Raw genomic sequence first — 27,701 nt, forward strand, 5'->3', positions numbered from 1 at the left:
TGGCTTAGGATTAAGCTACTTCTACATTTATTAATATAACTACATCACTTGGACTCGGAATCCTCTACTTTCTGCAGATATCTATAAAGAAATTCAATATCGTAATAAAACATCTTTAATGGACACCCCAAATTCAAACATCAACTTTCAATGACACCTTTTAAGAACACATATTCTTAAATAGTACATTATACACCTGTACCAATCCACGGCCTACTTTTCACTATGCTGTATACCTACATACATACATATGTAATGTCTCAACATCTTTACTGGCTTAATGTGCACAACTACATTGTCTATGACTGCATAAATTCAATGGAATTTAAAAATATGAATACCACCAATCAATGATTGTAAAAAGTATATAACCCTTGTAGAAAGTGATACATTTTTAATTTCTGCTAATTATTTCATCAGAAACTTGCATGAAGGATCCTCGAAATTGTTTTTAAGCGTAAAAATAACGAAACAAATCTGACATGCTTTTTAAAAACAAGCTCAAGAAGTTGCTCAATTAGAAGATCATCAAACTACTTCATTGATTATTAATTGACTACTTGTATTTCAAAATCGAAAAGAGAAATATTTATTCAATTTGATGAAATTGTGACTTACGCTTATGCAACAAAATTCTAAGGAAACAATTTTTTCTGTAACAACCTGTCTAATTAATAATGCAAAATTCACAAAACTATTAGGAGCTCACCAATGCTTAAGATATATACGTTTGGAAGAAAGCAATTCTACAATAATCGTTTTACAGTATTTTAACTATATATGCTTCCTCTCCTTTATTGACATTTGATCCTATTGTACACGTTTAAAAACCTGTTCTTTTAAAACAGTCGGAGTCATTAAAAATCAAAGTATTGGTCATTTCGCATTATTATGTAGAAACAACAACATTCTTGAACGATATTCAATAATCTCCAATGCAAAACTTATCAATTGTACAATAGTATATGTCTTTAAATTTCATTAAATTAAATATGTCTGAAAAATTGGAGCGGGATACTTGAAATATGGATTTATTTCTTAACTATGATCACGAATCACATGTTTCTGTTTTGTCATTTGTTATTCGTTGCTTGCAATATTATGTTCTGAATGAAAAAACGGAATAAAAATACATCCTCTTCACTTGAAATGAGTAATACTACTGTGGGCAAAAAGTAGTAAGACTTTTTAATTTATATTTCGTGCGGAAATCCATTCGTCGAAATATTTTGTTTCTAGGTTGGCAAGACTGTCAGTAACTTCTATGCCAAAAATCACATCAAAATAATCATTAGTGTTTAATATATGCTTGTTTTCCTGAAGTACAAAAAGTGCATTCGGCGATTTTTACAATGAGTGAAATTATTCAACAAAGAAGTTCCATTAAATTTTGTGTGCGGAATCAAATTTCGGGTGCCGAAATGTTCCAAAATGTTGCAAAAGGCCTTCGGTGATTCTACCATGTCACAAAAAAATGTTTATAAGTGGTAAAAAGCCTTCAAGGAGGGTCAAGAAAGAGCACGTCAAAGTCGTTCAAAAATCAAGGTCATGATGACAGTTTTTTTCGATTTTCGTGGTGTTGCGCAACATGAATTTCTTCCATCCGGCCAAAATGTTAATAAGGACTATTATTTGAACGTTATGCGTCGTTTTCGTGAAGCAATTCGTCTAAAAAGACCAAAATTATGGATCAACAACTGTTGCTTTTTGCATCACGATAATGCACCGTCGCATACTGCATTGATTCTTAGTGAGTTTTTTGCCAAAAATTCAACCAATATCGTTCCACAACCACCGTATTCGCTCGATTTAGCTCCGTGTGACTTCTGGCTGTTCAGAAAACTCAAACGATCGCTCCGGGGAAACCGTTTTGAGTCAATTGAAGACATTAAACGAGAATCGCTACGCGCATGGAAGGCTATTCCGGAAATCTACTTTAACAACTATTTCCAATATTGGAAAAAAAATTTACGAAAGTGTATTGTGGCCGGGGGGGATTACTTTGAGGGGGACGAAATAGATTTGACCGAATAAATAAAGAATTTTAAAATTATGAACAAAGTCTTACTACTTTTTGCCCACAGTAGTAATAAAAAAAATTATATTTTATACATTGACTTCAGTATGAACAAGGCTGTAATTTATATGGAAATGGTACTTGATTAAATCTATCTATATTTCTGATGTAAACATTGATTCTTTAAAATAGTCATGAAAAAAATTAACAAAATTTTGACTGAACTGATACAAATATTTTATAATGAAAATATTTATTTACTAACAATCTGCCAACGAAATTTCTTCAAACTGAATTTTTTAAAGCTACTATATATATTTATGTATATGTACATGTATATGGAAATGTCAATATTATTTTTTTTAATAAGATGATAAGGTGAAAATTAAATAGTATTATTTATATATAATATGAACTTATTCTTATTCTTGATTTTGAGTTTAACGAAAGAGTCGATATATATATATATATTAATTCTTAAAACATAAAAATTAGGTAAATTATTAAAAATCAATTATCATTTCTCCGAACTGACCAATTTTTTATTTCAAATATTGATTTATTGGTACATTAAGAACATGTTCAAGGTAGGGGGACTAATTCTTCCTGGCATTTTTAATCAATTATAAAGGATAAGTGATTTAAAAGAAAGGTTATAATGATGCAAATATTGAATTTTTACTTACTGAATGGTTCGAAAAGAACTTATATTTATAAATTATTAATTTTTTATTTGTTTGATCTTCCTATCTTAGTAGAAATACGTTCGAATCTTTATACTTTACATTTTGATAAATGCATATATTCCTTTTTTCTGGTAAACAACATTATCAATGTAGGCATTAAGTCATAGGCAATTTAACGATTTATTTTTAATTTATGATTTTTAACTCATTTATATCATAGAAATAATATGGTATGAAATATAAGCGATAGTTTTATGTATCAATTTCAATATCTAATCTATGTCGGATACTATTTTTAACTGGTCTCGTCATCAATAAACATGTCTTATGGATTTAGGGAATAATACCACGCTTTACTATGTGAATAACATTTTCTTGGCCTAATCCTTTTTAGATAAACTGATTTAATTAGTATGTACCCTTTCTGTAAAACATTTGGACCGAAACATACTCACTTACATTGAATGTTGGCACTATTAAATTTTGAACAGTTGCTAAAAGCATTGAATGCAATCATTTATTAACAATGTATAAAATACTATTAATGCTATGAAAATCAACAAAAGGCAAAGCATTAAGTGGGACATAAAATACTGCTTATGAAATTTCCAAACAAAAACATCTAAGAAATTAGCAGTAATACTATTTTATAAACCCATTAACATTGACCTTATAGAAAAAAGCAAATATAGAAATAAAGGAAGCAATTGTATGTATGCTAAACATTGTCATCCACAGTCTAATGAAATTAATAGATTATAGACACCACAAGGAAAATAGTATACTCGAAAGCAAAAATACGAGATATCATCATTGTTATCGTCATGAATAACATTTACTTAATAGATACAAATTTCATTCTTGATATATCAAGAATATATAAATAAAATCACTTAACATTGAACGGAAACAGGCTAATATACGTATGTTACTTCTATGGAATCCAACTTGAATTTTATAAGAAAAATGGAGCAGCAATGCAACAATTGAATTATACAGATTTTCGCAGAATACAGTTCAACAATACCAGTAATCTCGTGAATATTCATTACTACAAACATAAACAGAAATATTATAAAATAAATACAATACGATGCAAAAGTTCAATAACTAAAATATTTAAAGAAATTCAAACCCTACTACACAACGTATAAAATATATCTACAATACAAATCTCCGCCCTTTTTACATATACTATTATATTATATTATACAATTATTTGTTCACAATTATTGTTTTTGTTCTTTATTTTATAAATGTTCAATAGATTTGTGATTTAAAATTGTTTTAAATTATCTGTACGAACTTGTACGAATTGTATTACTTACTTTATTGCTAAACTATTCTTTATGTTCTGAAATAATTGACATTTTTCGTTTCCAATAATGAATACCAGAATTATCGTTTGAATATATATTTTTATGTTATATCATATGTGTATGTACTTGTTTTAATTTGTATTTTTATCTTCGAATTTCTCTTTAATTTCCATCTAATGATTTTATTATTATTCTGTTGAAATGGTTGTCGATGAAAGTGGAACGTTTTATCCTAGAAACAATTGTCCATTACAATTTACTCCCAAGCTATTTTCGTTGTTATGTTGATTTAAAGATTGATCTTTAGGTAGAATGCAATCCTAATCTTTGGTGCACTTCTGTTTAATAATGTTATGACTGTTGAAAAGATTTCTGTTTACTAAGACCTGCAAACAATTGTTAATTTAAAAATTGTAGTCAAAATCAACAAAATTTCTCTAATTATTTATTAATTTGGGCTACAAATAAAGTTTCTTTTGCGGGAGGAAAAACCCAATATGAAAATTATGCAATAAAGTGTTTTTAAATACTTTACTATAAACCACAAAAAAAAAACGCAGTACAATAACAAACAAAAGATGTACTTGTATGTAAATGAGAAATTTGAAAAAGAATCGAAATATATAAAACCAAATACTTATGAACCATATATCTTAAATGTTTTTAAATTGAAGGATATAAAATGGATAATAATCAAATAATTATCAGGAAAATTACATATGAAATCCATATCACTATCTGGAGGATAACAATGAAAATGATAAAAGAGAATAACAATGGAAAACGAAACTTAAGCCATAAATCAAATGCTTCGCATAAACCCCATTAACATTGAAACACAATACAAATATCCAATCAATAGAATAAATTCCTAAATATAAACTAAACACGAACCCATAGTTAAATTGATTCAAACCGAAGGTTTCATTTTACTACGATATAATGTTTATAATAATAATTTCTCAACATATTTTACATATTTAAATATATAAAACCAAATGCTTCTGAACCATATATCTTAAATGATTACGATATAATTATGAAAAATTAAAAACGTTTAGCAAAACAATGTTAACAAGAAAATATATGAAGTATTTTCATAATACTCATAAAGTGACCCACTATGATGTACTTTGGATAATAAACCGTATAACCTATACTCATTTAAATAGCTAGACTTATATTCAATATAACGGTCTATAGCTCACATCCTAAATAATTACATATGTATGCAATTCCTTTTTTTGAAAAACAAACTCTGTATACTTAAAGCTTCAATCTATTTACTTCATAAAATATTTTCTTACGGAACTTTACCTTATACATAAATGTGATTGATTTGCATTAATTACAAATCCCTGCACATTCTCTACTTAGTTACTAACATTTTCTTCATGATAGAATAAATAGAGGACATCGAGGCGATCTTGGCATATTTCTCTGTAATGAAAAAGCTAATCCCAATGTTGTTAAACCATAAACCTGCCACAGATTTGCAAATGCACATATCCTGTCTACCGATTCTTGCAATTTTGTTGTAAATGTGAAATCTTGACTAAGTTTAGATCTGTACTCAGGTTGAAATCCTTCCCTACAAATTACTAACACGCTTTGTAATAAAACAAGATTAAGAAATAACGCTTTTGAAAATGTACTTAGAAATTTTGGTTGAAATTCACTATAAAACTAACCTGAATGAATTCATCTGTATTACAAATGTGAATGAATAAAATAATACTATAGTTAATATGTCATGTTGTGTTAGGTGTCGTATGGGTTATTTTTCAAAAAATTCGATAAACGCGTAAAAAATGGCTGGTTTTTTAGGGCTCTCATAATTTGTGTAATTAAGTCTCATTGTAAGATTTTCACAAATTTCCATATTGTGTATTTGTATAACCACATACTGTTGTTCAATATTACTTGAAACTTTAAAATGTTATACGACTTCCTAGTTTGTGTTTAATGTATCAAAATACTGGTCTTGAATTAATATTTATAAAGTTTTTCTATTCGGTAAATACACAAAGAATTTACACGTTGTCATAATATTTGCATACTAAACCAAATATTCTGTTAAGCATACAATTATTCTTACACAATTTTGGTAAATCTAGCATATTTAGTATTTCCTGTAATATTTTTATTTGTTAAATCCTTTTGCAAATCACAAATGTTTTCCAAATCAATGGACTAAACTATTGCTTACAATTAATTATACAAGAACTTGTATTATATTCATACCTAAACCGGCGATACCTATTATAATTAAACACATTGATTTTTTGCATTAAAAATGTCTTAGAATGTAGACATTTATTCATTCAAAAATTTATTGGATCCATCCTTAAAACTTCTTTCCCAGTTCAATAAAAAGTCGTACGACAATTGAAAAGCATCTAATTTTTCGGGTGAGGTTATATTAGATGCAATTCTCTTTCTCGCCTCTTCATCATTGATTTGCCCCTCGGCATTTAAGCTGCCACGAAAAATAACCTCACCCACCAAATATATGAACAAAGAGATCAAAATTTCAATATAACATTGCTGACGATGACTGAAGCCCCAGAAGACCTCCGAGGCCGAAATGAAGGAAGATCTACTGAAGAATCCAAGACGTCAACTAGAGGGTTCAGCAACGCCTTAACCAGAGGGTCATTTAAAAAAAGCAGGAGACAATTCAATGTATAAAATCTTTAAAAGTTTTGAAATAAAATAAATGTGTATTTGATTGACTGAAAAGAATGTATTTAATTTTTAAAAGATATTACTTTTTTCTCGGCGTAGGTGAGTAAAACGCTTTTGTTTATATTTGTAATTAGTTTCGTATTTTTATTTATATTTGCTTAAAAAACTGAAACAATTAATTTACGAACATAGGACTCAAAAACATTTAATTATTGACAAAAATTCCAAAAGTTGTTCACACACACATCAACTAAATTAATTAATTGCGTTACTATTTTCTGATGTTTACATTTTGCATTCATTAAAATAGACAATTAAAATGATTTATAAAATCGTTTTGAATATAAAAATCACTTATACTCTAATGCTTAGCGTTCACATTCAAATGAAGTCCACGGCCAAATTGCACCTGCAGATTGATGGGCGTGGCCTCTTACACACACACACACGATTGCAGTTGGCCAGTAATTGGATAAAATTCAAGCATTGCATTAACTATTTACAAAAATATGTATGTTGTTTTGTTTTTTTTTTATGTTTTTGTTTTATTTGTGTATTTGATTTTGTAGTTTTTAGAAACATCGAATACGTTTGTGGAGACCTTTTTCATTTGGAACATTGATAACACACGTTTATGCTGCGATTGGGAAAGATACGGATAAGAAGACAACAGAAGGTGGCTGGAATTTTGTTGGACCACAATTGCCAATGGGAACGACTGGACTGTAAAGTGTTATAGCTTAACAATTGCAAAACAAAAACAGCTAAGCGATTAATCAAATACGATAAATTGGAAACGAAAGTATGAGCTGAACTTTCTTTGGGGATGCTGCTTAAAACTTTCCTCTCTTCTTTCACAATGGAATTATGAAATTTACTTTATTTTTCGAGTGTCAATTGATTTTATTTTGTCTTATGTTTTTAAAATGCATTCTCGCTTTAATTGTTAGTTTGTTTTTTGTTTTGTTTTTTTTTTTGTTATTACATATTTACTTATTAAAAGCTGACAACAAATTGAAATACTTATTGATAGGTACACTCAAAAATATTTATGTATATTAGTTATCATTGCTGCCTTAACCGCTGCCCGACACTGCCCTTTGCTGCTCTTTGCCTACGGCTGCTATGTAGTGCCATATGTAACCATTATACATGTATATATACCTTGCTATTTATTGATTTGTCTTCTCCTGGGAGTGTCGGCTGTCTTTAAGTGTGGATTTCAAGTGCCTTGCCTATTGTTTGTTCTTGCAATGATTGAGTGTTCTGCTTTTATTATTATAAATTGCATTTCGGTTTAATATTCTGATAGTTAGTTTGTCTGTCCGATGCTCCAGTTAAGTTTATATATTTCAAATATATAATATATATATATTTATACGTAGTACTTATGAAGTAACTCTTATATTCAGTTAGCCAGCGCACTTTGTTTGCTCTCTCCCAGCGTTTGCCTATGTAAGTAGTTTATTTCATTTGCTCAATACTTGTTTCTTTAGCTAACTAGCATATTAGTTACATATGTATACACCGCGTACAATTTTTAATATATTTGCTGATCAATTCGCATAACATCATTCGCTATTTACATGGATTCATCGGGAACGTTTTCTTCATTCAATTTCGACTAGTCATGTGTGTGTAATTATGCACCTGGAAGAGGTTTCGTTTTTTTTCGATTCGGAATTGTTAGTTACTTGTAATCCGCATTGGATCTTGACTTTAATTATTCTCTTTAATCATTTTTAATTAGGACAAAAATGGTTTGTGTTGTAAATCGCTATGTAATCTCGAGGGAAAATGCTAGTTTCTGAAATCCTTTGGATACACTTGTTTCTCTCCATTGCCTCTGCCAGTTGTTCTTGCGCGTTTCATAAGAGCTAAGAGCTTTTATACAGTTGTTTTACGTTTTTGTGTTTTTTTTTTGTTTATTCTAGACCTATATCACCGCTTAATTGCCTTAAACACTCTAATTATTTTAGCATTTCTTGCTGATTCATTGTTGTCTTTGTTTGTTTGGTTGTTTGTTTGTTGTGTGTCTTTAGAAATTAGTTGATTGATTATGAACGTGAGTGCTGCTACTTAATAAAGTTTGAAGATCGAATACTTCATCTAACCCATTCATTCATTCATGATTTATTCACTTATGCTTGCTGAATCGTTAGCCAAGTGTATTGAATCGCCCCCGTAAATATGTATATGTAAGTTATGTTTTTATTTTGCAAGGTATTATTTATGTATTATGAAACCAATGTGATCCTATGCAAAATTTATTTATATTATTTTATGTATCCTTCATATATGTATGTATATGTATAATTATGCTTATTTTGTAATATCTTGCACTGTACATCAAAATATACGCGTACACAATGCTTTTTTCTGCTTCTGCTTCTGTTTCTTTTTTTTGCATTTGTTAGTTTTTACATTTTGAAAACAATACGAAAACTAATTTAGTGTATGTAGTTACTAGAAGGTTGTTTTCGTTTTAGTATTTCAGTGTGTACTTTTGTCGTAGGAAACATTTTGGAAATGATATAAAAAAATAAATGCATAAAACACTATTTCACTTTTATCTCAGCATACGAAACGAAAAGCTGTTAGCTTACATTCGTATCTAATGTAGTTTTGTTATGCTTCACATAAACTTTTTGTTTTCATGCTGCTTCTAACTTGTTTCTTTTATGCATAATTGTATTACAAATAAATAGCGTTTTTCGCATATGTATATAATTATTTAATTTTCAGCGCTATATTTAGCAATAGGCGCGTTTTACTAGGCCTAATACAAACAGCGCTTGCTCTAAGGCTTTATTGCAAACCATTATTTGTTTTTCTTTCGTTTTAATATTGTTTTCCATTTTTTTGTAATTGTAATATAATATATCGACTTTAATATAAGCACTTAGAACTAAACAAAAAAGGAGGTGACCATAATAAACAAATTGGTTATATACAGCAAAACAAATTTGAATCATTTGATTACGCCTTACACATACAATATATATATATATATGCAATGTACAATAAGTCTTAAATGTGTGTCTTGTATACATGTTTATCGTAATGGGAGTTTGGTTTGGGAGTTGTTTGGTTTTTTGTTGGGATTAGTGTTGCATATGCGGCGGCACTTTGGTGCCCGTGTACAAATCGTTATTGTGTAGTCCCAAACTGTTTAGTTTGTTATGAAATCAGCTTTGCAACGTCAGCCACGTGAGCATTGCAAACAATAGCAATGAGCTGGCCAAGTGATCTGTGCTGGCGCTCGATCCCGTTTCACCGCATTTACCTACAAGCAAATAGAACACACACTGTTAAAGCAAATCGAAACATAAAGCGAACATTATTACATACCGAAAACGGAAAGGTTTGCAACCAGATGATGATCCGGCGGCTTCTGTGTGCCACGATAGCAGGCATCGCCAACGACCAGCTTGGCTGAGTTGCCTTCTGTAGGCCTGTAACTAATACAGACGCCGTGCTTGGTGCCCTTGTGTCGGGCTATAATATAGACGGTGCTATTCTCGCTCCAAGAGCCATGGCAGGAGTACTCTGTGCAAACAAACATAACAATCATTAGCCGGTATTTGGATGCACTCTCTGTGCAAGAGATGCCTTGAAGCTTACCTTCCTCGCCGTCCACACTGCACAGGGGACTCACATCGATTGCATTTGGTGCACTGCAACCCACCCAGAGCTGTCGTTGCGCATTGTAGTTGGTCACACAGCCGGGTACATCGCGTCGACTTCGAGGAGCAATAAAGCCCACACTAGTGTCGTTGTTGCTATTGAGACTGCTTAGAACCAAAGCTTGCTGTTGCTGCTGCTGTTGTGCTTGTGCTTGGGGTGCATTGCGACGACTGCGAACCGGCAGGCCGCGAGTGTTGGCATGCCAGGAGTCGCGTTCCATGCGCTCGGCATTTCGAAAACTCAGTGTACTGTGCCTGCAACAAATAAACACGATTGAGCAATGCTTGAACGAGTGTTTACAACAAACAACAAAATACCCCTTGTGGCCAAAATCCCCAGAATCAGAGCTGCTCTCGTGATGGTGATGGCCATGTCCAAGATGTGATTTGCCATTGTGATTGCGCTTGTGGCGCGTGACCAGGTAGGGTGGCCCAATTGCGCCTCTCAGATTGTACAGGCCTTCCATGGGGCAAATATGCGGTTCCGGATTGCTTGCTGTACGATACAGTGTGAGTGAGGGGAGAAAGAATGTGATGAGCGGATTTGATGTCGAATTGTCAAAGCATGCTGTACACTCTGTGTAATATTACCCAGCAAAGTAATGTAGGCCATCTTATTGAAGTCGAAGTGATCTGGTGCACAGGCATCCTCTAGACGAGAGGCCGGCTTTCCTGTTTGTATCTCAATGACGTGCGTGTCCCGACGGTAAAACATCATGCACATAAAGCCCGATTGGCTGCAGAGAACACGACCGAAAGAAATGGAATGGAATGAAATGGAGACATGCTCTACAGAACTTTCTTATGCGATTTACTTACCAGCCAGTTGTATAGTGTACCACGGCCATCATTTCGGTTGAGGTCTGTTTGTTTATCTGCTCGCAAAGGGCACGTGTCTCCATGTAGCCGTTGGGCTTAATAATGTGCACAGAGCCATCACTGTAAAGAATTGAAAGCAGAGAGGACGAGCGCGTTTTATTGGCTGTCAGTTTTGGCCAACGGCAAAACTCTTGCCACTCACTTGGAATGATAATTGTAGACAGCGTTCCCCATAAGTGCATGCCAGTGTCGCGGACCCTTGAACCAGGCGGGAAAATCGCAGCGCTCAGCCGCTGGCGGTTTTCGCAGCGACATTATACGTGAACCAACCTGTGAAAAGGGAGCAAGGCAGGCAGTTAAGTGAAAATCTCTTTTTTGTTTCTGTTTCTGGGTGGGGTTGGAAGCTCAACAGAGTTGAGATTGGGGTTGGGGTTGATGTTGCTGTGCAACGTCGTTTGGTCGCGTTTCTATGCTTACCTCAGCACTGTCTAAGCCATTGCAAGTGGCGTCGCCGGATTGTGCCAGCTTATACTCGGCATCTTTGGAGCTCAGCATGCTGGGACCGCCTGTGTGTGTGTGTGTGTATGTATGGTGAGGGTTATAAAAGCTCAGACATTGTTCCAGCTGTTTGCAAGGAGATTGCTTACCCATCAACGAGGAGATTTTCTCGTAAACAAAGCAGCGATAACGTTCCTCATTGGAAATGGCATGATGATGGGAGACGAGACCGACCAAATAGCGTGAGTTGCCATCCTTCCAGGTTGCCAGGCATGTCAGCTCCTCGACTGCAATGAAAGACGACGCTTTAGCAACAATGCGACTCATACAAATCAACGCCAAACGACATCGTCAGCATCAACATTTGCTGCGGCTGCGGCTGAGGATGTGACTGTGTGGCTGGCTGTGACGACTTACCCGTGCTCTCAGTGCCCTGGACGTCGGGACAAGCCTGAAAACTCAAAAGCAGACGGCTTTCTTCGGTGCAGCTCTCAATGTTCGACACCGGGGACTTGCACTCCCCATGGCCGCGATTATATGTGAATATAAAGGGACCTGCATGCAAGCGAAAGCAAAGGCAAAATTGGGCATTGTGAGTCATTGCATTGAAATAATTGGATTATTGGTATTGTCGGCTGACTCACTCACCCTTTAGCGGACATTTGACCGGTTCGGCGCTCTCACGGAACAGTGAATAGAGCAGAGCATCGCCAGGAATTTGATCGCAGAGATTCTGTAAAGTCTCACGGCCCTTGCAAAAGTCTGGGGGACATGATTATTTTAAAAGCACACATAAAAATACAATTAATGCAAATCGCTAAACAAGTTGTCGCAGACAAACACAGAGAGAGAAACAGAAAGAGAGAATAGAAGTCGAAAGAAAATAGTTGGAGGAAGTAGTGGAGTAGATTTTTGTAAGTAGTAGTAGGATTGATTAAATTAGTAGTATGTCAGAGATAGATAGATAGATAGTAGTAGAGAAGCAACACATTTAGGTGAGATTAGGATTAAATGAAAAACAATGCTACAAAGGGCTAAAGATTTGTTAAATCATTTTCGAGCACCGCCACTTGGAAGCTGCCCCAGCTGCCTCAGCTGTTGCGACTGACATTGTTGCAAAGTTCTCATTGCGTCGTCAAGAATGCCATTTAAATTACACAGATATTTGTTTAATTAAGTGGCCGCTTGTTGATGTGCTGAGAAAATTGCGTAAAATAAATGGCAAAATGATACTTGAAATCAGCAAAATGTCGCTGTCGCTGTCTCTGTCGCTGGGGCAGCTTCGAGTGCGGCACAATGAGAAACAACAACAATTTCTGTTGAAATGTGTATAAAAAGTAAGTAAGATACATAACTAAGAAATACGTTTACATTAAACTGAAAACAACGAAAAACGAAAAAAAAAAGACAAAGAGTATTTTCTGCTTCTTTAGCTGAAACAATGCTCGAAAAATGTTGTTGCTTTTTTCGGTTGCATTGCTTAACTTTTATTTTCTTTGTTTGTGTGCAAACTAACTGAAGAGCACAGCACGTTAAAAAAAAAAAAAACAAGTAACCAAGAGCAAAAATAAACAAAGATTCTTAAGAAAATATGAAAAATCTCAAGTAAAAATATCAGTTGGTTAATGTCTCAGTTTCTCCTTTTTCTGGCGAAGAAGAAAAACCAAAACAACAAAGCAAACCAAATGTTGGCCATTAAAGTATTTTGTAGCTAGGGCATTCATAACATTTAAATCAAACCGTTTTGTAAACTGAATATATTGTAATCATAAATTGGTATTGTAATAATTATATAAAAAATATACATATACTCGTATGCTAAAAATAATTAAGAGTACTTTGATTTGCATCTGCAAATATCGTAGATATAGATATTTTTTATTTGATCTTTGGTAAAGGGTCCTCTCTTTTTAGCAATTTTGGAGTTGTATTCTTTTTTTTTTGGAGTTACTTATATCTGTTTCCGTTAATATACATACATATATATAGATATATATGTGGTTAAAAACCATAAAAACATACAGGCAATAGAGTTGTAAATGTAAATGTATTACAAAATGTTTACAGCTAAAAAGGCACAACAAACAATTTGGAGCGATTTTCAGTTCCTCTACAGCATAAATGATAATTCTAGAAATAACAAGCACACGCAGAGAGTGTTGGAAAGTACTCGAAAGTTTGATAAACAAATAAATATAACCAAATCATATATACAGGGTGTTTGTTCTTGATGTTCAGAAGCCAGGACATACATATGTGTGTGTCTATGTTCTAAATGCGCTCGTGTGTGTGTCTGGGTGTGTGTGCGTGTGTGTATGAGTGTCGTATCTGTTTTTGTGGGTGTGAGAAGTTGTTGGCCGACGACTCTTGTGGCTCTTTTGAGTAATGATTGTAATTAAGTAGCAACTACACTTTATGAAAAGCAAATGGTATAACAAGGCTCTGCAGGGGCGTGGTGTGTGTTCAAAGGTGTGAGTGTGTGTGTGTGTGTGTGTGTGTGTGTGTTTGTGTGAAGGAGGAGGAGTGTGTGTTGGTTGGCTGGCAACTACTACAGAGAAGCGTAGTATATCATGACAAGGCAAAAATACGAGGGCAAAAACATAAAAAATAAACTGAGTATAATTTTTTTGTAGTTGTATTTAATTTGTCTTCTCTTTTTTTTTGTGGTTTATTGTTATTACTTTTGTTGGTCGGACTGTAACACACACTCACACACACACACATATGTAAAAAAGGTATGGTATATTTTTTTTAATATATTTAGTATATGTAGCAGAACTACTAGTGTTACAGGACATACAGTAGCCCATAACGCACACGCACAAACAACACTTAGAACGAACGAACGAACGAACGAACGGAATGAAAAATGACACACATCTAGTTTAGGATTACACACCGAAAACGACAACGAAAATTAATGAAGAACCAAAAGCAGAAATTGTTGAGTTTCATGTTTAAATTACATTAATTAAATAACACACATGTAGGTAAGTATATTATGTACACACACACAAAAAAATAAACTGAACTGAAACTGAAACTGAATAACACAACAAAAAACATACATATAACCAAAATCATAATGATAATGACACAATGGAAATGAAAATGAAAATAGTAGTAGTAGTTGAAATAGTAGTAGTTGTAGTCGACACTAACTAAAAGGTACAAACACGGACACACACATATGGTAAAAAGGAAACAACAACACGGGAAAGTGTGAACTCATAGAGCGAATAGTAGTACAAATAGTAGTAGGGTAATAGTTAAATAGTAGTAGGTTTTTTTTAGGTTAGGTAGAATGTAGTAAGAAGAAAGTACAACAAGTAATTGATAAATGAGACAATTATACTAGCGGTCACCGGGCAGCCCATCCCAACATTTTATCATCATGTACAATAATTATACAAAATATATATATTTGAATATATAGATTGCTTTTCTATTACTTCTTTTTATTTTCGTTTCGTTTTACTTTTCTTTTGTTTTGTTTTCAATTTTCATTTGGCATGTGCAAAATCGCACTGCGCGAGACAGAAAATAATGTAGATCAAAAATTTTAATTTATTTGAAATCCTTTCATTTTTTTTCTTGATTTTTATACTTCTTTATTTTCCAAATTTGACAAAACAAAGTGTGACAGAGAATAACTGAAATGAATGAGGGTATATATTTACTTCATATACAAAATGTGTTTCACAAATTTTTATTTTTTAGATTCTAAACAAAAAAAGAAAATTTTCTTAAGCGGCAACTGAAAAAGAGTTGAGGATTTTTGGACTAGCTGGGATAGGTGATTGGGGAGCGGACAAATGATAATTGGATGCTGAAGAAAACCGTTTGAAAATTGTTTATGCATTTAACATTGATATGATTTCCAAAAGAAGCGCATAAAAGTCTGTTAAGGATTTCCCGAATACTAAGGATGCCATTAACTCAAAGCTAAGAAAAATGTATTTACATTAAAGATTGTTTTTTTTGTTTTGGATTCTTTCGGATCATTTAGCAAATAAAATATATGGTATATGGTAAATATCATGCAGTTTAGCTATTCTGGAAATCATATTTATAAGCTTCGTTCAGGCCGAAGTTGTTTGATAGATAGATAGATAGTTCACTCGCTCATTTGGGGATTACTGTACAAAATTTGGGCGATATTAGCGATGAGATTTTCACGTCATGATGATGATTCGTTTGTTAGCAGTGGATTAATATAAACATTATTAATTATAATAATCATGTACAAGGAGGAGTTATTAAATTCTTATTCAAAAACAAAATCAATCGAAGCGCTTCAATTGGTGACAACAAACAACAGTTGAAAAATGAAACGGAAAATCAAATGAAGTTGTAAGTTATAAGTATTTTATCAACAAACGAACAAACAAACAAACACAATAAATATATCTGTACAAGAGATGGAAGGAGTCTTTATTTACAGCGTGTGGTTCTTGTTGTTGTTGTTGTTCTTGTGGTTGTAATTTGTAATTGTAATTGTGGTTTTAGGTTTGTTGTTGTACTTGTTGTTGTGATTGTAGTTGTAATATATCCTTAGAATTTAGTTGATTTTTATTATAATACACAATTCATTTATGAAGTTTCGTTTTGCTTTCTCTGTACACAATCCTTGACGATAGACAAGGAATGAACTCTGATTAAGAACGAACGAACGTAGACCTAAAAATCATCATAAAACGTAACAAAACAAGGCATACAAATTAAGATGAATGAGGTTTATGGCACGACGCTCATATAAAATATACACAGTCATACATACGGTATACGTAATGTATAAACAAAATTGACAACAGAACAGAACAGAACGGAACGTAACGGAACGGAACCGAGCGACAACAAATTAATAGAACAAATGACAACGAAAACGAGCAAAAAATGAATGAGCACATAAAATATTGCATAAATAAATGAAATGAATTGAAATGAAAATGGCAATGTGAAAATATATATATGTATATATCTTTAGATACATACATACAACAGAGCGCTGACAAAAACAACTTTTGCTAACGGAGTGAGAGTGTGGGATAGAGAAAAATTGAGAAGGGCAGCGAAGAGGAGAGGGAGCTAGAGACACGCGAAATTGGTTGACACCCCGGTCGCAAACACGCGGCTCCACCAGCTCCGCTTTTTGGGTCTCTGTTCTCTGGGTGTCCCTAGGTAAATACGGTGTTCACTTCTCGTTTTTTGTTTCGTTCTGTTTTGCCTTCCTTATATAGCATAGTATATGCACTGCGAAAACTGTACCGACACACGCAGAGTCCCCGAAAAGGGGGCGCATGAAAATGCCGAAAAAAAAGAACTATATAAAATAAAATAAAATAAAATAAAAGTGGCTGTTGGCCTGACCTGTTCGCTTCGTGGTACAACCAACAAATTACCCAGTCAACGTGCCAAAAGCAGGTTGTACCACACACACACACACCTGCCACACACTCACACACACACACATACTTCAGTGCGTACATTCTTGCTGTTATGGTCGCTGTTGTTGTTGTTGCTGTTGCTATTGGGCGAGCATATAAAAGGTATGGTAAACATTTTTACAGACATTTGATTAAATTTAAATATCCTCGCACGAGAAATTGGCAAAAAGCTGCTTTGTTACGTGTTTTAACACCCAGACAATAAAAAAAATCGGAAGGAAACACAAATACCATAAAACTACGAGCACACAAATAATAAACTAAACATGTTGCGACCATAAAGAATTAAAGGAGAATGTGTCGGAATGTCCTTAAAGAACGACTAGTGTCTTGAGAAACCAAGGATAATTGCAAGACAAACCTTCAAAATTAGTGCCGAGTCAATATTATGCTTGGTACACACTATTTACAAAAACACATCGCAATCAGCAATGATTTATGCAGCAAGAGTAAAAAAAAGAAAATGGTAAAAATGGTAAAAATGCAGTGATGCAGTGAAAAGAAAAGTGAAGAATCCGCGAACGAAGGAATAATATGGGTAGTCAAGTAGACATGCCAGGTGGCAGCAGCATTAAAAGGCGCCCAGAGAAGTGAGGGAAAGAAGACAGGGCAATGGCGCAGTTTTGCTTAATTATTTTAATTATTTTTTATGCTGCCTACATTTGTGCACTCGGCGCACTCGCGCTGCATAGCAATTAAAATGCTGCGCGGCCCCTCAGTAGTATGTCCTTCATTGAATGCCCGGAGAGTTGATGGCGGCGCTTCCATTTCTGAGTGGGAAATCATGAAATTGGTATGCAAAATATACTACAACAACCCACGACCCTGTAGATATACTCGTATATATATATGCATATATAGTATACTACAAGATGCTGCTAAATGTGCGCGCCCACAAAAATGAAAACATAAAAACACGACTCGTAATTACGCCAAAAGGCAGAGTCAAACAAAAAAACGGAAAAGGCACTGAGAAGAAGTAGGCACAACTCAAGTAGTCGTAACTACAGCTAATGATACCTGGGCAGGAATAACTTGAAAATAAATATAAACTACATGTAGCATAAAGCAAGCGAGGAAATGCCAATAAACGCTTTAAGTTTAGCTTTACTTTGAAAGTATTTTCACATTCATTTTTATTTCTTTCTTTTTAGGTGGTAACATTTCTGGTTCTCGTAATATCTATTCCAACAGCTATACATATATATTAATAGTTACAATATTTCTGATTCCTGATAAATTGGATTTGCGATCAGATAAAAATTGTTAAAGGTATTTAAGAATAATTTTGAATTGCAAAAAACAGCTACTGAAATAGGATCTTATTTGCTTTGGCTGATAGCCTGGTATATATTGATGCGGTATATTTTAAATGTAATACTATACTTTTGTATGGCAAATAACGGTCACTGCAATAGGGTCCTAGTTACTTTAGCTGATAATCTTCTATATTTTGGTGCGGTATATTTTAAATGTAATACTATAATTTTGTATTTCACATAAATGATAATGCAATAGGGTGTCTGTAGCTTTGCCTGACAATCTGGTATATTTTGTACCATATGGTATTTATAGAATGTAGTACTATATCGATAAACCAAACATACCTTTCGGAATATTTTTGTATTTTTTCTGTATTTTTAGAATATGGTTTTGTTAACAATCTGTAGCCAGCATCTTATGGTAACTTTTTTACTTGTATGTATATCACTTAGTTAGTTTTTAATGTAAAGTAAATTTAAATTAAGCCGATGGTAAAGTGAAGTTTTGTTTAAGGAATTATTTTTGAAAGTGTGGCTATTTGTAATTTCGCAGCTTTATATTTGCTACTTCTTAATTGAATATTCAATTGTAATTGATTTTCAAAATGGAACCAAAATATGTATTCATCACCCACACGCAATATTCATTATAGGACTATGCGTTAAACACGCTCATTAACATTTAATTAAATGCGAAAGTCAATAGCGATATTATAGCAAAATTAAAACACAATGATTTATTGAGGCAACTCGTTCAAAGATGTGTGTAACTGCTGCTCATTTGTAAAAGGATAAATGAATATCCTTATGACAAGGGGCGTTGCACACTCACACACACACCAACACACACAGACACACAATTAGCAGAAGACTAGTTGTTAAGCCTATAGAAATCTGCAGTAATTGAAACTGTTGAATACACACACACACACACACACACAGACGCATCGTAGTTACAAAATGTGGCTAAAATAAATTGTATTCAAATTCGATTTAGCAGCACACAGAATGTAGAATGTTGCAAAATTCAATTTGAAGTCTGTGTGCGGTAAGCTGTCAAGTGTTTGCATTGAGTTTTGAATTTTGTAAGCTGCTCATTTAATCAAACGCAGCCGTTTGCCCCAAAGGCACACACACACATCAGAGAGAGTGTGTGTGTGTGTGTGGGAGTGTGTGTAGCATTCTGAACAAATAATGACATAAACCTAATAATGATATGTATTGTTATATTGTAGCGATTGTTTTACGGACTGCTAATCAAAATAAACATGCGCCCACCTAAAACTTCCTTCCTTTGGCCTTTGAATTATAAATAAGACCTAAAACTCTCGTTTAATATTTAACAAAATCAAATCAAAAGCAGAAAAAACAAGCAACACGCGCCTGTCAAGAGACATAGGCTGACATCCATCCATCCATCCAGCAAGTCAGTCAGTCAGTCAGTCACTTAGTCAGTGAATGTCCCGAGTTGCCAGCATTAAATTAGAGCACAGAGGCGAGGAGAGAAGAGAGATGGACAGAGCCAAGGAATATATACATTTTACTCTCCATGACTTGGCGCTTTTCAAATCGATTCAAGCTGACTGGTTGAGCTGGGACTAGCTCGAAACAGAAACAGGAGCAGAAACAGAAACAGGAGAAGGACCAACATTATGGGTCTGGTGTTAGCTGTGCTGTGAGTTCGAGCACCACTTAAACTAATTTGATTTCTATTGAGGCAAACAAATAATAAATAATGAATTTACATTTCTATGCGTGCTTCAGCTACGAGCTTAAGCCTGAGCCTGAGCCTGAGCCTGAGCATTGCTTGCTCCAATGCATTGGAGCCAGTCACCAGTCAACTAGTGTGATACTTGTATGCAATTATGGTCTTAGCCTTACAATTAGTTGGCTCTAATTGCACTCCCTCGGCGGGTGCCACGGAGACAAGTAGTCGTAGCATGTAGTAGAAAAACTTTAGCACTTGACACAAGCTAGTAGTCGTAGTAAGCGGATTACAGCAATTAACTACTGTTGCTTGGGCTTTCCATGATACTATACTCTCCAACACCCTCACAGTGCAACCTGCAAAAGTATCTACATATTTTAGAGACACTTCAGACTGCACTCAAAAGGATTGGATAACTAAAATGAAACGATTCGCACACTCACTCACACAAAATTCTATATAGAATACAAAACGCAAAGTTTTGCAGATTGTGTGTGTGTGAGGAAGGAAATTCTGTCCACTATGTTTAGGAGTGGAAGGAGCAAGCTGTCCAAGCTTAAGATGCACTTACACATTGTCCTGTCATTTATGTAAAGTGTCTTGTCTTGCCGCTGCATTCATAAAAAACTGAATGTAACTTTTAAAATACAATTTTTTTGTCTTTGAATGCCAGAAGACAATTTTAGATAAGCAAGTTAAATGTGTTTTGATGTCTTGAATTTATGGTAAATCCATTTTTAATTTAGATTTCAATAATTCATTTATTTAAGAGTCAAGTACTCAAAGTTTCACATGTTTAAGCTCTCTTCACATTTATATTTCAAGTCGCGCATTTCAATTTCCACACATTAAAGCTGCACTGAAAATACGTATGTGGATTTTTACACACAACATTTTGGGTGTACTCACTACTCACTACTCACTATGCAGTATTCAGTATTCAGTTGGTTGGTGCCATCGCGTGAAGACTTATAAATAAATCATGTGTCGCGAGCGACAATGGGAAAACAAAGAAAATGAAATTGTTAAAATCGGTTAGCGACAAACTGAAAACTCGCTGAGAACGTGCAAATAATTCAAGTGAACTTTTCAAAAGGAACAAACAAACAAACCAACAAACCAAAATAAGAACAATTCTCTTCTGTACTGTTGTTGTTCTGTTTCAGTTGTTGTTGTTGCTATGTTCATTTATGCAATAAATAAATACATATTCATAAGTGACGAGATGAAAATGTATGGAGAATTTACAGTGACATGTGACAGCTTGGATGAAAATGGAGTTAGTTTATTTTTAACAAAAGATCGAACTATGTTAGATCCAGCTTAAACAACAGAGTTTCAGTAAGGACACCATAATAAGCCATCATATCATATCAAGTCTACGCATTTAGGCATAATAAGGTGCTCAATTAGGACACTCCATAATAACATATTATATAATACACATATAGTATTGTATGTAAAGAGTGCTGAGTGTGAAGCGGCGTCTAAATAATCTATTTTCTGTTCGCCGCTATTTGCGAGTGGCAAGTGGCATTTGCGAGTTGCATGAATTTAGATGAGTTTTATTTACAAATGAGTCGAAACGACGCATCGGCCACAACTGAATACAAGTTTTTTTTGTTTGTTGGTTAACGATGGGGGAAGTTTGTTTAATTTACGAGTAAAAAACGCTTAAAGCTCTATATATTGTAGTACGAGTAAATACAAAAATGATTGTGCGTTTTATGTTTGCACTAGTAAAATGTACAAAAATAAATACAGAAAACAAATAGGAAGAATAAAAAGACACAAAAATAACGATAACGATAACTATACAAATTGGAACGTTTAATTTGCAACAATTTCTGCATGTGGCGCTGGCGTTTTAAATAAATGTACAAAATTTCTAAATGCAAATTTTCGAAATCCCAATCAAATGTTCTCTTCTGTGTGTAAGCTGCAGCAACTTATTATCTTTTGAATATTTTTTTATCCACATATACCATATATGTATATTTATTTAATATTCGAATGGAAAGCACACACACTTTTGCACACACACACACACACTCACACAATCACTCAGCTTCCGATTCATTTTGAGAAATGAAAACTAAAAAGGAAAAACATATTCGTACACATTTGAATATTATATTGAAATCGATTTGTACACGGTAATTTTTGTAGTTGTTAGTTAGTTTTTTCTGTTGTTGCTGTTGTTCTTGTTGCTTGTTCTGCTTGTTGTTGTTGTTGTTGTTGTAGTCGTTGTTGTAGTTGTAGGTTGAGAGAGTTGTTAAAAATATTGAAGTAACAAAAAAAAGTATACATATCATATAAATATTGAATAGAGTTTGCAAATATATATAGATATATGTATATGTAAATGTTTTGTTGAAAAATATCATTTGAACAAACAATTCGATTTGATAAGAAAATGTTTTTGCTTTTTGTTTTTTTTGTTTTTTTTAATATATTTACACGATTTTTAATTATTTACAGGTAAAGTGTAAACGATAAAGAGAAACAATAACCAAGCAAAAAATTAAAACCAAACATTTTAATTTGTTTAACTAAAGTTGATTATATTTTTTTTGTTCTTAAATTCTTTTTGTTTTTGTTTTTTTTCTGGGGTAGGTTTGCCTTTTGGATTAGATTTAAAGATGTCGCGTTACGAGTTTTCTTTTATACTCTTTTTCTTTTTTTTTTTTTGCTGTCTTTTTGGTATGTTTTAGTTTAGTACTGTTGGGACGGGTTAATCTGCTAATCCGCTAATACGTTTGAAAATCGCAACTAAGTAGCTTAATTGGATTGACACTAACGATAAATAGTTGATATTGGATATTGTTGGATAGCTTTAGTATTTGTAGATTGTATCTTTTTGGATATTTTGCAACGTGTGTAGGTTGAGAAAAATGTACAATTCATTTAGTTGGTTTTTATTATCATTTATATATATACACATATATTTGAGTTATATACGCTTTTTTTTTGTTGTTTTGTTGATTGATTTTTTTAGGTGGGTGAGTTCGAGATTAAAATAGAGAGAGAGAGAGGACCCTTGCCATGACAAACGTAAACGGGGAGAATTTTGTTTGTTTTTTATTTATTTATCATTTTGTATGCAGAGTATTTGTTTTGTTTGAGACTATTTACAAGTTTGGTTTGGTTTGATTTGATTTTTCTTTTTACAAAATCATAAGAGATAAAAATTAAATGGAATAAAGGTTTTTGCTTCAAAAGCCAACTCAAGTCAAATGATAGAATAACTAAATAAATACTTTAATAAACTAAATTATATGGTACAAAATCAACGAGATACTTTTCAAAATACAAATCAAAACAAGAGAGAAAACCTTCAGTTGTTTATGTGTTCTTTTTCATTTTTCTTAGCCTTTCGAATGCAAAAAAATAAAACTTTGTATTTTCATTGTTTTCAGAACGAAAGAGAGAAAAAGGTCAGTAAACGTAAAAGAGAAATGAAGAAATATTACAAAACTGCGATTAAATAATATGATTATGTTAGTCATGTTGGTTAACCTAAAAGCAGATTGAAAATGTTAAAAGGTGGTTAAAATGAACAAATAACTGGTATTTTGAGATAGCGAGTTAAGAGATAGAGAATTTGTATTATTTTGGTTTTTTTTTGGAAGTTTTGCTTAAGTTTATATAATATTGGAAAAAAATATAAAGATAATGCTTACAATCATTCATATCGTCATTGGATCTCATTATGTACTGATCCGATGATGATAGTCTTGAATGCCCGTTCGTATTGGGATGAGCTCCCCCCCTATGATCACTTTGTTTTATAGAGCTACGCATCGCCAGTGCAGATGGATTCGACTGATGCATATACATACTATCACCTTCGCACTCACTTTCTTTATACTGGAGCACATTTTTATGCTTCTCATAGATAACCAGGCAACGATGACATCCTTTCCTAAAAAAGTTTTTGATTGCAACGAAAAGTTTTGTATTGTATTTTTGGTAGTTGGTTGTTTAGTATTTTTTTTTGGTTTGTAGTATTTTTGTTTTGGTATGTTTGTGATTAGTAAGTTTTTGTATATATATATTTTGATTTATCTTTGACGTAGTTGGCAGCTGGACTGTAGTATTGTGTTGGACTGTTTCTTTTTGTGTTGTTTCGCAGTAAGAAACAATAAAAATTCTTAACTATTCGTTTATCAATTTTTAATGAAATGTTTATTTTTTTGTGGTTGGCGTTTCAAAATCAAATACATAACTTTGGGGTGCAAATGATGCAGGTGACACCCTCCTAATTATGTTCAAATCCCCGTGATATGAATATATTCATTTCGATAGTATATCCCAAAAAAGAAACTGAAGTAACATGTAAGTATGTGGAAAATGGATATATCTTCTTGATATGTTTGTGAGTATTTAAAGATAATGTTTTGAAGCCAACTCGGTATCGAATCGGCTATTTCATTACAGGTTAAGCTATATATTTTTTTTTTTTTTTATATAGTAACTGAAATGATTATAAAAACGAACTCAAAGGACGTACACTTAAATAACGAAAAAGTTAACCAAAATATATGTTGTTCAAAAGTGATGTTAAACAATTTGTAAAAATTCAATTGAATATTTCAAAATCAAAAAAGATGTAGTTTTTTATATATTCGTTTTGTTTTTTTTTTCTGAGGTTAGGCAAAATTTTTGTAGGGACTTTTGTTAGTTGGCCTAGTTGGTTAGTTGGTAAATATGGCACATACGTTCACATATGTATTACGATACTTAAATAGGATTTGTATTCAATATATGTTACGATAGCATTAAGATAAAAATATTGTATGAACACGACAAAAATTCGTACATAAAATGAGATAAAATTGACTGTTGTTAAATATACATATTTAAGTTTAGTTATGGATTAGTTATGATAGTCGGAAAACACGAAAATGGTGTTCCAAGGCAGACATGAAATGTCGCCTTAAACAACCAATTGAGTTTCTTCACAAAAAGCATCAAAAAATAGGATGAAAATTCACATTTCAGCTACAACTTAAAAATCGCATGACTTAGTAAGATTATCTCTTATAGTAATAGTTAATAAATATGTTCAATCGAAACATGGCAATAGACAAAAATCAAAAATCAAATTTAGGGAAAAATGCAGCCAAGTATTATATATTTTTTGTAAAGATATCATTCAAAATCAAAAAGGTTGTCGAATTATTTGGTACAAAAGACAAAGTTTTATATGTTTAAGTTAAAGCTCTTTAAAAGGGAACATAAAAAGGAGAAAATAGATGCATTGACATCAAATGTGCAACAGCAAACGAGTCGAGCTCGCCGTTGCAAGCTAGAGGACAGGTACACAGAGGCACCTCTTAAATAATAAATTATACGTACGACGTACGGGGGGGTGGGAAAGAAAAGTTAGTTTTAGATTTAGTTTTACTTTAGAGCATTTACTGTACAAGTAGACAAACATACATATACAAGTAAAGTATATATATTAGATGTATGTAGATGAATGTATAGAGACAGAGATGTTTGGCAGTAGACTTTTCCAGATAGTTTTTTTCAGTACTTTGGCTAGGCTGTTGTCAAACATTAAAATTAACTCACACAGCAGGCGCAGACACGACGAAGGGCCAAGGGACAGGAGACAGTGACAAAAAGAAAGAAAAAAACAAAAAACAAAAAACGAAACTAGTTTCGTAGGCAAAGTTAAGAGCAGAGCAGATGGCAGGCGACGACAGCATTGACGACAGGTTTTTGGTTGCTGCTGTTGCTGCCCAACTGCCTGATTGCCTGACTATCTAACTATGTCTCCATGTCGCATGTCAATGGCACTGTGAGTAGCTGCCGGACTGTCGGAGAGCTGAAGTGTGTTGAGTGCTAAGAGCGCTCGGTTATCGGCCAACGCTGCAGCAGTTTTACGTTCTGTCTTAATGAGGTTACTGCTGTTGATGTTCTCGTTGTTGTTGCTGCTACTGCATTTTGTTGCCCTAGCGATTGGTTTTCTGGAGTCTTACCTTAGCACAGTTCAGCAACACTTTCTTCAAACACAAACAACAAAAAAAAAAAAAACTGGAAAACTTATTCAATTATAGGCAAAACACAAAAAAGGGGGACTACGACAAGGAGCACAAGTCATTGTACAAGTACAAGTGCTTTCAATGCCTGTGCTTCAACTTCATCTTGTGCTTCTTCTTGAACATGATATTTCATTGATTTCTTGCATTTGCTTCTTCTTTTTTTTTTCTTGACTTTTTTTTCATTTCATTCTATTTGCCAGCTTGCCAAATTGTTGATTCGAGTGTTTTTTATTCATTTTCTTTTTTTTTTTTTTTTTTTTTTTTGGGTTGAGATGTTGTTAGCATACTGTTAGCGGGAGATGCGATAGATTTATTCGATTTGTGGTACTTACTCATCGACTATCAGATATTTGTTACCATCGGAGGCCGCACACCTGCCGCGATAGCTGAACTGTGAGCCCTTGATGTGTATGGATTGCTGATAGCCCGATAGGAACCAGGAGCCTTCCCAACGTGCCGGAAATGTGCAATTTGTGGGCGCTGCAAACACACGAAGAAAAGAGAAATGAAAATTGTAAGCAACACACAACATTTATTATTCAAGCTGAATAAACAGCATCAGCATAAATTATTAATATACATTTTAATAGCCAAATAACTGAAGGTACATTTGAATTGCACAACAATTGGGCCTGAGGCATGCATGTGACCTCAATTGTTGCTCAGCTCTCCTCTTCCCATTGTTCATTTAACGACACGAAGACGGAGACGAAGGCGAAGACGCAGCAGCAAAGGCAGCAGCAACATCGCCATAAAAGAGCAATTCCAAATATGTTTCAATATAATATAAACAATCTCAGCATTTTCCACAGTGAATTGAGCAATGCGACCGACCCGCCCGAAAATTCAGTTGTTCACTTCACTTTCTTGTGGCATTGCTCGTCGTCTAATTGTAATGTCAATTTTTATGCCAAGATTTGTGGCTTTTTAATTTATAAATTGTTTCAATTATTATTATGATTGTATTTAAGTGCGTGCGCATAAGTGTCAGCTTGTAAGTGCCTCTGTATGCGTGTGTGTATGTGTGTATATAAGTGTGTGTGTGTGTGGCTCTAAGGGACCAAAAATTTACGACCCTCTGCCGGCGCAAGGGCGCATAAATAAGTTGAACAAGCAGCAGCAGCAGCAGCACACAACCAGAAATGGCTCGTAATAATAATAATGTCGCACACAGGCATAGGAACTTCTATGTGAATGTGTGTGTGTGTGTAGACTCATGCTCGATGGCATAAAAACTACCGAAATGGCAATTGTGAATATTAAAAAAAAAAGGAGGCAAGAGAATCGAGCTAACTGGCAAAGGCAGCCAATGCATAGAGAAGGCAAAGAAAACGAATCGTTAGCTAAAGGCATGCCATAGCACAATCAGCGGGGCTGAAACGGGACAGTCACAAACACACACATACATACACTCACATACACATAGGGACTGAGAGAAAACAATAAGTATATCCTATGCAATACATATATAGCAAAATGGTAAAACCACCCTCGTTTGCGCTGCCATTCAGCTGGGAG

General features: G+C 33.6%; 1 protein-coding gene across 5 annotated transcripts in view; it reads right to left on the reverse strand.

Moving 5' to 3' along the window:
• Window positions 1-7,641: 7,641 nt before the first annotated feature.
• LOC132787320 (uncharacterized) overlaps window positions 7,642-27,701 on the reverse strand; it is a 33,015-nt gene continuing 12,955 nt past the window's right edge. For 2 of the 5 annotated variants that reach the window (XM_060794280.1, XM_060794279.1), the window contains exons 3-15: window positions 26,516-26,663; window positions 23,812-24,055; window positions 12,362-12,482; window positions 12,131-12,268; window positions 11,863-12,000; window positions 11,693-11,781; window positions 11,418-11,545; window positions 11,216-11,335; window positions 10,988-11,133; window positions 10,715-10,892; window positions 10,335-10,651; window positions 10,062-10,259; window positions 7,642-9,996 (exon numbers count right to left, since the gene is read on the reverse strand). In XM_060794280.1, the coding sequence (XP_060650263.1) occupies window positions 9,899-9,996; window positions 10,062-10,259; window positions 10,335-10,651; window positions 10,715-10,892; window positions 10,988-11,133; window positions 11,216-11,335; window positions 11,418-11,545; window positions 11,693-11,781; window positions 11,863-12,000; window positions 12,131-12,268; window positions 12,362-12,482; window positions 23,812-24,055; window positions 26,516-26,663 (2,063 nt within the window). In that variant the 3' untranslated portion in view covers window positions 7,642-9,898. The remainder of the gene's footprint in view (window positions 9,997-10,061; window positions 10,260-10,334; window positions 10,652-10,714; window positions 10,893-10,987; window positions 11,134-11,215; window positions 11,336-11,417; window positions 11,546-11,692; window positions 11,782-11,862; window positions 12,001-12,130; window positions 12,269-12,361; window positions 12,483-23,811; window positions 24,056-26,515; window positions 26,664-27,701) is intronic. The other 3 variants (XM_060794282.1, XM_060794284.1, XM_060794283.1) reach the window with 3 other exon arrangements.

Source organism: Drosophila nasuta, chromosome 2R (assembly GCF_023558535.2).
Source record: "Drosophila nasuta strain 15112-1781.00 chromosome 2R, ASM2355853v1, whole genome shotgun sequence".
Lineage (NCBI taxonomy): Eukaryota > Metazoa > Arthropoda > Insecta > Diptera > Drosophilidae > Drosophila > Drosophila nasuta.